This window comes from Pipra filicauda, unplaced genomic scaffold (genome assembly GCF_003945595.2).
Source record: "Pipra filicauda isolate LSUMZ 115617 unplaced genomic scaffold, ASM394559v2 scaffold935_size64145_pilon, whole genome shotgun sequence".
Lineage (NCBI taxonomy): Eukaryota > Metazoa > Chordata > Aves > Passeriformes > Pipridae > Pipra > Pipra filicauda.
Window position 1 is genome coordinate 14927 of NW_024105126.1, and position 11848 is coordinate 26774.

General features: G+C 51.2%; 1 protein-coding gene across 1 annotated transcript in view; it reads right to left on the bottom strand.

Moving 5' to 3' along the window:
* Nucleotides 1-5780, bottom strand: part of LOC120322476 (calcium-binding protein 8) — an 11440-nt gene extending 5660 nt beyond the window's left edge. The window contains exon 1 of the mRNA XM_039391294.1: nucleotides 5011-5780. Coding sequence (XP_039247228.1) covers nucleotides 5011-5158 — 148 coding nt within the window. The 5' untranslated portion in view covers nucleotides 5159-5780. The remainder of the gene's footprint in view (nucleotides 1-5010) is intronic.
* Between the last annotated feature and the right edge of the window lie 6068 nt (nucleotides 5781-11848).

Sequence of the window (11848 nt, forward strand, 5' to 3'; positions counted from 1 at the left end):
CTGAGGGGAGACCTCAGTGCAGTTCCACCTTCCTGGGCAGGGGCAGAGGAGGGGCAGGGACTGAGCTCTGCTCTGGGGGGACCAGGGACAGCAACCAGGGAATGGCTGGAGCTGTGTCAGGGCAGGCTCAGGTTGGATCTCAGCCAAAGGTTCTTCCCCCAGAGGCTGGTTGGGCACTGCCCAGGCTCCCCAGGGCAGTGGGCACAGCCCCAAGGCTGCCAGAGCTCAGGGAGGGTTTGGCTGATCCTCTGGGGCACAGGGGGTGACTCTTGGGGCTGGGCCTGTGCAGGGCTGAGGGTTGGACTCCAGGATCCTTGGGGGTCCCTCCCAGCTCAGATATTCTGTGATTCTGAGCACAGGAAGCTGCATTTTGAACAGCAGATTTATCCCTCATCCCTTTCCCTGGCTGGTGTTCAGTGCCTGTGTCCCAATCTCAGCTCCCACACCATTCCCCACTCAGTGCCTGAGGCACAAGAAGCCTCCATAGGCAGGACTTGGAGTCAAGGGTACCCTGGGCAGGGAAACTCTGCACTGCCAGTGCCCTGAGCAGGAAATGAAACCCCCCCTCACAGCAGCTCTCCCAAATTCCTCCCTTTCTGCTTGCACTGCTTGCCTCTTAATTCCTTTATAAAGCTCACAGAATCAATACTGTGGCTCCTTGGCTTTGTGCACGGTGCTCTGGCACTTTGTGGTTGTGGTTCTTTCTTTCTTTCTTTTTCTCTTCATTCTATTTATTTCTAATTTTTTTCTACTATTTTTCGATTTATTTTCTCTTATTTTATTTGAAAACACTCCCAGGCAGCAGACACAGCACTGGCACCAGCCCTCAGTGTCAGCACTGCTGTTCAGTGAGGGGCTCTGGGGCTGGTTGTGGTGATGGGGAACAGCAGCTGAACACTGGTCTGGGCTTTTGGTGATGGCAACTCTCCTCTTCAGAGTAAACCATGGCCAGAGTTTCTTGCAGAAATGTTCCTGAATTGAATAACTTCTGTTCTACTAGCAAGGAAAAATGGAATTTTGAGGTAGCAGGATCCAGGGAAGTTGTTGTGGCTGTTCTTCACAGACTGAGGGCACACCAAATATGCAAATCACCCCCCAGATAACCCCAGGAGAAAGGGAAAAGGTCTGTAGGGTGCTGAAGACCCAGCAAGACCCTCTTGCTGTTGGTTGGGGCTCACAGATGTCGTAACAGTTCCCCTGCCCCTGCAATCCCCAGGGACACAGAGAACCTGGAATTACTGATGTTCCTCCCTGGGAGCAGTTACCTGTGAACTGCCCTCTTAAACATGAGCACCCATCAGCCCCCCCTGCTTACTGGTGATGGTTTGCCCTCAGTTCTGTCCCTTCTCCAAATCCACAGATCCCTTGAGCTTGGCATCTGTGCTGTTCCTGCTGATTCCACTGGCTCAGGGCTGGATGCTCCATCCCTTTGGCATTTGGTTGCCAGTGGGAGTTTCTGACACCACCCATGGGAGCTGGTTCCTTGTCCATGGTCAGAACCTGGAGCTCCTCTGGAGAGATCCTCAAACTTCTCAGGGTGAGGTGCAACCCCCGGGCTGTCCAACATCACTGAGAGCTCAAGAAGCAAAGGCAAATCAAGGCTGGGTCATCCTGCACCTCCTCAGCACCCAGGGAGTGAGGAGACCTCGCCCTGGTGTCATTAAGGGCAGAGACAGAGCCATTGTCACTGTAACTTCTCCCCCAGGACACGGGGTTGATGGGGCCAGACCGTTCGAGGCCCCCCTGGCTGTGGCTCTGGGCTGGTCGTGATGCCCACGGTGGGTTTGGGGTGGCCAGGGGAGCCCTGAGAGCCTCCTCCCCTGCCCCAAAGCCCTGCTCCCAGGGACAGCTGCAGTGTATTTATGGTGTCTCTGTCACCACCCTGCCAGGGGTGAGGGATTGTGGCTTTCTCTGCCTGGCTGGAGTTATTTTTGTTTTAAGAGGCCAGTTTTTCATTCCCAAGCCCTCAGCTGAGCAGGGAGGGGGCTCTGGCACATCCAGCTGATTGGAGTGTCAGGGCTGAGGATAAAATACCTGTGACAGACAGCTCAGGTCACCACAACCACCCCAAACCCTTGTCTGCCACCAGCTTAATGTCCTGAGTGTTTGGATAAAGGGAACTGCCAGACAAATGGGGTTTGGGCTATAAATTTTTGGCAGCACAAGGTTGCTGCAAACAGTTGTTCTTTTCTCGTGTCTCATAAAAACATCTAATCTTTGTTGTCCTGCCCTAAGCATTAATAAAAACAGAAATAAAGGCTGAAGACATAACTGTGCCTCTGTTCTGGTGTAGTCTTTCCCTAGATTTGATGTCTTACAAGTGACTTTAATGTTCAAAATGAACTGAATAAAATCCTGGACTTGTCCCTGGCTATAATACAAATATGGTATGGGGGGGAAAGGGGGTGTGGGTGAGAGGTATGAGATCTATAATCTATGTCAATATAGAAGGAATATTACATAATCATAAATATCACATAAAGACCTTATCCTGACAAGCAGCCAAGAGGGCAAATCTGTGAGAATGGCAGAAATTGGAATATATTTGTACTGATGGTTCTATTACCTGTGCAAGACCCTTTAGCACCTGGCAGGGCTGTGGAGAAGGGGGGATGTCTGTGCCCACAGCAGGGAGGAGGTGTGGGGGCTGCTCTTTTGAAGGCAAGAACACACCCAGAGGTGAGAGTGAGTGGAGATCCCCCCTTTCAAGGTACTACTGGAAGTATCTGCTACGTCTCTTCCTTTCTAAGCCATTCCCAAATCCCACTAAAAACCATCAGGGCTCATCTTGGCCTCATTCCTATCAAAGACTCTTCAATGAGGTGGATGAAATGTCCATTAAATAGAGGTGGGAGGTTCTGTGGGCTGAGAGGAACAGTTGAATTGCTATTTGAAGGGTTGAATTGCTTTTTAAGGTGCAATTCATCTCGTCCCAAGGTGGCACCTAAAATAAACTCCAGGAATTATACCCAAAAAGCATCTCCCTTGCTCCACACGTGAGTGATTCACATGGAGACAGCTCTCCCGCGGTGTCACTGACCCAGGAGACCCTCAAAGCTCTGCTTTTCAGCCCTGTAGGGATCTTGGTGTTTGGGAATTGGGAACTCTGAGAGCAGAACTGGGTCATTCAGGTAATGGTATGTCCAACCTGGAGAGCAGCAGGGACACAACCTGCTCCCAGCCTGCCTTTTCCTGGGAGAAATGCTCCTGTCAGAGCTGCCACGGACCAGAACTGTCCCTTCTTCTGGGACCTGAAGCAAAACTTTGCACTGCTGTTGACAGGGTCAAGTTGATCTGTATTCCCTGCTGGATTTGTGTGTGTGTATTTTTAACATCTAAAAAAGGGGCTGTTTTGCTTCCAGGTTCTGCCTGGCACCAGCAATGCCAACATCCCACGAGAAAAGCTGTTCCTGCTGTACTTTTGGAAGCTGGGACTTCCAAAACGAGCTGCTGAGCATTTAGGTATTTGGACCCAATTTTTTTTCCTGGTGATTGGGATGGTTCACCCAAGCCCCAGAACTGAAATGAGCCTGAACTGGCTCGTGCCTCCAGTGAATCAGCAGGTCAGTGGGGACTGACAGCTCCATTCAATAAGCAGCATCTCTTCCTCCCTGCTGCTCTCCAGGAGGAACAAAAAAAATGGTGCTTGGTTTGATTCAGAGAGTGTTGCTGCTTTCCTCTCTCCTGCAGGCTTTTTAAAATTCAGCTGTGCTCTTCTCCATCTCTCCTGCAGTATTCAGTGTGCTGGATAGAGCTGCTGAATGCCATTCATTAGCCAGGCTAAGAATTGCACTAATAGGTTCAGCTTTGCTTTGTTTGAAAGATGCTTCATTGTCTTGGTCTGGTGCCCTTTCAGAAGCTTGTCTGACCCCTCAGAGTATCAGAATTTCCCCCCAGATGGCCCACAGAAAGTGGCAGTGCTGTGGGTGGCAAAGCACAGTGGCTGTCCCAGGGGGTTGTGCTCAACCCTGCAGGTTCTCTGGGGGTATTTCCTTGGACTCTTCTGCACTTGATTTCAGAGAGTCAAAGAATAGTTTGGGTTGGAAGGGAACTTAAAGATCATCTTGTTTCAGGCCCTGCCCTGGGCAGGGACACCTTCCACTAGCCCAGGTTGCTCCAACCTGGCCTTGGACACTTCCAGGGCTGGGGCAGCCACAGCTTCTCTGGACAGCTCCAGTTATTCCAGCCAGCAATGCTTTGGAGCAGCACAAGCTCCTCTGGCCAAGAAAATCCTTCTCCTGAGATGCCTTAAAAGAGGGAATGTTCTTGCCAGTGTCAGCTCTGTCAAAGTGCAAACCCCACTGCAGAGGCTGAGCTGGGGAGCACTTGGTGGTCTTCTCACACTGATGAGAGGAAGCAAATGTTTCCCTTTCTCTGACTCCCTCTGAGCTCTGCTTAGCCCTTGACTTTGCAGACACTCGCAGGTGCTGAGATGAGCTGTCCTGGTTGAACCTGCAGCTCAGAACAAGAGGTGCCCCAGGCCATGGGTACAGAGGCACCACCCTTGCTCCTTGCTGGTGTTCCAGTGCAGGGACAGGACTCATCTCAGCTGTTCCCTGGGAGCCCAGAACAGACCTTTTTCTGTTTATGGAAAGACAACAGAAAGCTGGAAGAGCCTAACACACCTTGGTAGGGCCTGCCAGGGCCAGTGAAGTCTTTCCATGACAACCTGAGGGAAATATGGAAGTTTCTGTAGGGAAATTCAGTCTGTCTTAGACACTCACCTCAGCATGGGCTGCACATCCCTTTGGCTGAACCCCATCCCATTTTGCCATAAGGCAAAGCACCCAGTAGTTCCTCCTCCTGCCTGAACCAGGCTCAGCTTTACTGATCCATGGAGGAAGGCTGATGGCAGCTCTGCAGGTCCCCAAGTGTGTCATTGCTTCTCTAAAATAACTCCCCACTAACATCACACCTCCCTGCCCATGGCATGTCACGGCACAGAGTGGGTTTTACAGTCAAATCAGGAAGAGGATAATTGTTTAGAAACCCAGAAAGTTCCTCCCTCACCTTCAAACTCTGTTTGGCAGTTGCCAGAGTTCTCATTGAGACTCTCCTCCTCGTTGATGATGATGTTCTCGATGTCCTTCATCGTGAGGTGGTCGCGGAAGGCGTGGTACAGGATGTGCTTCAGCTCCTCCAGCGTTATCCTCTGCATGTCAAACTGTGGGGAGAGCACCCAGTTAGACCCAGTTAGAGACACAGCACCCAGAGGAATGAGGGCACCAGGGCAGTGCCACAGTTCCCTTCTCGTGTTTTACCACCCCCATTTCAACTTTGCAAATGTTGCTCTTTCGGGTTCCTTTTACTCTAAAGCTGCAAATGGATGTTGCTGGAGCTCCTTAGTGCTGGTGGAGGAGCAGAGAGACACAGCCCTGTGTCAGGGAGGGTCTTCCAGGTTGGAGAGGCAGCAATTCAGTATCATCTTGGCCACCCCAACAGAGACAAACCCCTGAGGGATCCCCCCTGTAGCTCTTGCACTTTGCCACGAGTCACTGCCTTGTTTCTGACCCCTTTTTTTTTACTTCCTAACTCTCCAGTTGTGTCTGTGTGGCAAGAACAAGCAGAGAACATTTCCCTCTGAGCTGACCTGTGCTGTAGATCCAGTGGGTAAATGTTCTCACACAAAGCAAATGTTAAACCCACGATTCCTGAAGAATACGTAGGAAAGGACATTTTGCAGCAGCAGAACTTTGCACATGTGCCTGTTTGTGCTATTAACACCTGCTAAGGGTACAGCAGAGAGGGCACTCACCCTGGCTGCTGTGCCAGGGCAAGGGATGAGCATCCCTGAGCCCTCAGAGCAGTCAGGAAATGCTCCAAGCCATGAGCTCCCAGTGCTGGAGATGATCCTCCTCTGCCCAGCACCTTCAACTCAGGCCTTACAGCCCAAAATGGGCTCACCCTCAGCAAACAGTGAGAACCAGGGATTGTCCAGCCTCATCTGAACCACCCACCTCCAAGAAAGCCCAGAAAGGCCAAACACCCCCAGGGTAATGTTGTAGTGGAGGAAAGGTGATGCCAACTGGGAGTGGGTGGTGCAGGGAGAAATTCCCCCTCCTTTCCCTCAGCATGATGAGGACAGAGCAAACGGGACAGGACACGGCATGTAGTGATAGGACAAGGGCTTCCCACTGCCAGAGGGCAGGGTTTCGTGGGATATTGGGAAGTCCTTCCCTGTGAGGGTGGGGAGGCCCTGGCACAGGTTGCCCAGAGAAGCTGTGGCTGCCCCTGGATCCCTGGAGTGTCCAAGGCCAGGTTGGACGGGGCTTGGAGCAACCTGGGCTGGTGGAAGGTGTCCCTGCCCATGGCAGGGGGTTGGAACAAGATGAGCTTTAAAGTCCCTTCCAACTCAACCCATCTTAGTATTCTTATCACTTCCGAGCTGCTCTGACATTGTCTTCCCTGAGCACTGCTGCACATCTCATCACGCAGATCCAAAATCATTAATCCTCAAGGGAAAACTAAGAGAAAAAATTTTATTAAATCTGGACCCTGAAACGTTCAGCCACAACTGTGTGTGTACAGGCAGATTTGCACACACTCATCCCTATTTCCCCAGCTGTCCTTAGAAGCACCGATCCCTACAATTCTGTTCCCTTCTTTCCTGCCACAAGCCCAAACCTGGTGCAGAGAAGTGGACAGTCCTGCCTTTGGCCCAGATGAAAAGCATTTCTCTGCAAAGCAAGTCTGGTGGGATTGGTGTTTTTGCTGCTGTCCTTGTTCCTCAGGGATTCAGAGCTAAAAATAGCCAGCACACTATTGTCACCAGTGGCTCCTCGTTGTACACTTCAAAGTTGGATTGCAAATCCCCCTGGCATTTAGTCCCAAATTTCCATCCTGCTTTGCTGTGCACAAGGAAATCTCACCCTCCAGCCTCTGTCTTTCATGTTAGGAGAGCAAGGCAAGCCGAGCAGCTGCGGATTTGACAACCTGTGGGATTCCAAATGGCGTTTCTCTTGGCAACCAGAGGGGTGGGAATGGGGGCTCACTGATGGGAACCTCCCAGCAGGGTGGGAAGTGTGTTAGTGGAGGTCTGCAGAGCTGCCCGGGGTTTGCAGCCCTCCTGGGTGCCTTCCTGCAGTGCTGGTTGCTGGTAAAAGCAAGGTTTTCTCCCCTAACACCCCAATCCTTCATTCCTTTGGGGTCTTTGTCCTGGGAAACTTCAACCTGAAAACTCTTCCCGAGTCCACCCATATGGCAAAGCCTTAATTTCACCCTAGTGGTCACTCCATCTGAGGAGGAGCAGCCTGTCAGCACGTGGTTACCCCATTCCATCACATGGTGGGGTCATTTTCAACCTATACTGAGTTTGTTCTTGGCTCAGGGACAGTTCTCTGACAGAGTTCTTCTGTTGGAGTTTATGGGCTTGGTTTTTCTGCCTTCAGGGAATCATGCAATCACAGGATGGTCTGAGTTGGAAAGGATCTTAAAGCTCATCCAGTTCCACCCCTGCTGTGGGCAGGGACACCTTCCACTAGCCCAGGTTGCTCAGAACCCATCCAACCTGGCCATGGACACTTCCAGGGTCTTTCCAGAAGCTGTCCCAAAGGAACAGTGGTTCCAGAAGCTGTTCAAAACCTGTGTTCACCCATCACCAGGTGGATGCTCACACCTGTGGGTGTTCCACAGCCCAGAGCAGTGTCTCTGAGACCTTCTCTTTACTTGCACCCTTTTTTGAGGATATCTGCAGGGACGTGTGAGACTCTGACTTACTGGAAATGCTCACAGACTTTACATGGGCTTTCCTGACCTTGCAGAAAGCCAACTGATTGCTTCAGGATCTGCCTCATTATGTCCCAGGATGACTGTGTTGAAAGAACATCATCTCTGGATCATCCCTGTGCTCCTTCATGTCTGTCTCCAGAGCTACAGGTGTCCAAACTCACCTTGGGACACACCATTGCCGATGTCGACACCTATTTTTCCTTTCCTGAGTCTTAGAATCATGGAATCATAAAATCAGAGAATGGTTTGGGAGGGATCTTAAAGCTCATCTGGTTCTACCCCCTGCCATGGGCAGGGACACCTTCCACTAGCCCAGATTGCTCCCACCTGGCCTTGGACACTTCCAGGGATCCAGGGGCAGCCACAGCTTCTCTGGGCAACCTGTGCCAGGGCCTCCCCACCTGAACAGGGAACAATTTCTTCTGTACCTCCAACCTAAATTTCCCCCCTGTCAGTGTGAACCCATTCCCCTTGTGCTGACTCCCCCATTCCTGATGAACAGCCCCTCTCCAGGTTCCTTGTTACCCCTTCAGACCCTGAGGTCTCCACACAACCTTCACTTCTCCAGGTTGAACAGTCCCAGTTTTCTCAGCCTGTCCAAGCCTTTGCAGGTCTCCCTCTCTACCAGCACTGTCACTAAGAAGAGTCTTCTCTCCTCCAACTTTGCTTTTCTTCCAGCTGCCTGGCTTCCAAACAAAACCCTGGTTATCACCTAATCTTAACGATGTGCAAACAGTAATGACTTGGGGGGTTTGGGTCTTCCTGTACCAGCTGACCTATCTAGTAGGACATAATTGTCCTCTTGTTGCTGCATCTCCAGTTCTTGCTTTTGAGTTTTATTCTAATATAGGGAGACATGATTTTTTTTATCATTTTGTTGTCATTTTTGCCTTTTAGGAAGCGGAACAATCTCGGCAGGGATTCAAAATCACCCTTGTTGGCTCATGCACTGAATTTCTGTCCTCTTGGCAGGCACGTGGTCACTGCTCCTGTTTTGCCCCTTGCTCAAGACATGTCCACCATGACACACTTATCAGTTTGTCCAGAATAGACTCCAGCTTGGTGCAGGCAGGGACAAGGCTCTGCTTGGGCTCCCTGGTAATTCCTTCTATTTTCACTGCTCTCCAATCCGGCAATTTCCCTGATTCACTTTTCAATTACTCTGGGGTTTATTGTTGTAATGACAGCAACCAGGGAGCAACTCTTAACTTTTATTGACTCCACTGAGAGCCAAACCGTGACTGTTGCAAGCTGAGAACTTTCTATAGGATTTATAATTAGTGGAAATCAATGGTGCAGCTTCTGAAGCTCGGAATACACCGGGAGCACTGAAACAGAAACCAACTGTGCCCAGTGCTGAGCCTCAGACTCCCCGAGAGCTGAATGGAAACCTCTCCTTGTACAGGGATGTTTGGATCCTATGGAGAGCACCTGGATGGAACCCAGCAGTTGTCCCCAGCAGAAGGAGGATGTTGTCCCTGGACACACCTGGAAAGGAAAGTGGGCCTGTAGCTTCCTGACTCCTCCTTGATTTAAATTTCCTGTTGGGAATGAAAGCAGAGTCCCAACCAATTCCTTCAGTCTCCTTAATCCAAATGTTCCAAATTTATAGCTGATGGACAGCTGCCTTGCCTGCAGAGCACCATTTCCAGATACTTCTGTGTCCTACCTGGAATTCTTTCCTCTAGTGGGAGATGCCCCTCTGGGAAGGACTTGCTTCTCCAAAGAGTTAAATGCTGAAATAGCCCTTATGATAATTTCATTTAATATCAGTTCTGCTTTTAAAAAAAGAGTGGGAGGCTCCTCTCTTGAATCCCAAGGTGGTCCTGGGATTTGAGAGGAGCCTGCCAACCTTTTTTGGGTGATGCCAGGCTGAGACCCTGCAGGAATTGGAGCAGGGCCTCTCTGGTGACCTGCAAGATCTTTTAAAGCCACTGATAAAAATGCTCTGCTCAACAAGTGGTGGGACTGGCTCCTCTGGAGGGAAGGTTTCAGCCAGGAGAGCACTCAGACACCAGTTTCCCAGGTAAGCCATCTGGAAAAGGTCATCTTGGGCTGCTGAGGGCTCCAAGTGGAGACTGGGACAGCAGCAGGAGAGCAGGATTTTGCCTGGTGCTTCTGAAAATCGGGTCTGCAAACCCAAAAGCTTCAGAGAATCAGAGAATCATTTAGTCTGGAAAAGATCACTGAGTTCAACCATTGTCCCAACATCAATTCCACCACTAAACCATGTCCCTAAGCCTGTGTATCTGAGATTTCAGGTTTGGGGCAGAATAATGTCTGAATTATGAGATAACACCACTGTTTTGCTCTCAGACCTAGTGCACGTCAGGCCATGTGTCGAACACGCACCAGGCAGATGCAAACTGACCCTTCCCACACTGCCAAAACACGAGATGGGACCCAAAAATATCCCTGGACTCAACAGAGCGGCTGGACTTGTGCTGTGCTGACACAGTCAAGGTGTCCCAGGGCAGCTCTGGGGGTGCAGATGTGCCAGGGCAGTTTTGGGCACCACAATAAAAGGAAGATCTGAAGCCATTAGAGAGTGTCCAAAGGAGGCCACGAGGATGGGGAAGGGCCTTGATTTGAAGCTGTGGGAGGACACTGAGGGCACTTGGTGTGTTCAGCTGGAGCAGAGGAGACTGAGGGGAGACCTCAGTGCAGTTCCACCTTCCTGGGCAGGGGCAGAGGAGGGGCAGGGACTGAGCTCTGCTCTGGGGGGACCAGGGACAACAGCCAGGGAATGGCTGGAGCTGTGTCAGGGCAGGCTCAGGTTGGATCTCAGCCAAAGGTTCTTCCCCCAGAGGCTGGTTGGGCACTGCCCAGGCTCCCCAGGGCAGTGGGCACAGCCCCAAGGCTGCCAGAGCTCAGGGAGGGTTTGGTTGATCCTCTGGGGCACAGGGGGTGACTCTTGGGGCTGGGCCTGTGCAGGGCTGAGGGTTGCACTCCGTGATCCTTGTGGATCCCTTCCAGCCCAGCACATTCTGGGATTCTGTGACTCTGGAATTCTGTGGTCCTCGAGCCAGGTGGACTTTGAGATCACAAACTCCTGATTTGGGACTTTTCCACTGGAGTAATGTTTTGTGTTGGCCCTGTATTAAACTCAGTGAGCTGCACTGATGTTCCCCCACTCTGCCTGGGGGTGGATGAATGGCCTTTTTGTACCCACTGTACTTCCCAGATTTGCTCAGCCATGGCAATGTTATAACGAGGGGAAAACACTGTGTTCTGGAGAAGCCAGGAATGTGGAAGGGCAGGGAAGGAGCTGTGTTTGTAGATGGGATCTGCTGGGCTCTGGAGACTGAAGGACTTTCTGCTCATGCCCACGAGCCAGTGAGTGCCATTTCAATCCACAGCACTGGGGCAGGACCCCACTGGGGAAGCTCCTGGATGAGCTTTTACATATGTGTGTGTATGTTATTATATATATACTATTATAAATATAAATAGAATATAAATATATATATTTATATTTAGGCATATAAATGTATTGTCTTATTATAGATACAATACATATTATTCTATATTACTATGTATTGTTGCATATAATTATGCATTACTGTATATTATTATGCATTATTGTATATTATGGCCTGGTCCCAGCCTGCCAGGGCTTGGAGCCCAGCACTGAGTGTCCAGGATGTTTCTCCATCCTGCTCTGCCCTCACCCACAGGAGCACGAGGCTTGGCCCCAGCACTGCACACACACTCCCAGTGCCCAGAGCATCCAGGGAGCCCAGTGCCCCCTGGAAATGACCTTCCATGCTCACCCCCGTGGTGGTTGGGCTGTGTGACACCCTCTCTGCCCTCTCCAGCTGGCTCCGTGTGGGTGGGATGTCCCTCAGGACACCGTGTCCCGCGGCTACCCCCCGGCACCCAGGTGTTGTGGCAGCTTCTCCCCCCACCCCCGGGGTCAGGGTGGCTGCCGTGCCGGTGCCACCTGCTCAGCAGGCTTTGGGAACAGCTCCCTGCGGCTGCCGGGCAGCAGGAATTTCAGGCTCATTTCCATAGTAACAGGCTCGTTACCGTGCTGCTGTCGGGAGATGGCTCCGCTCTTCCCGCAGCTTTGTCAGCGGGGAATCGTTTGCACATGGAGAAGTTCAGATCAGATTTAAGT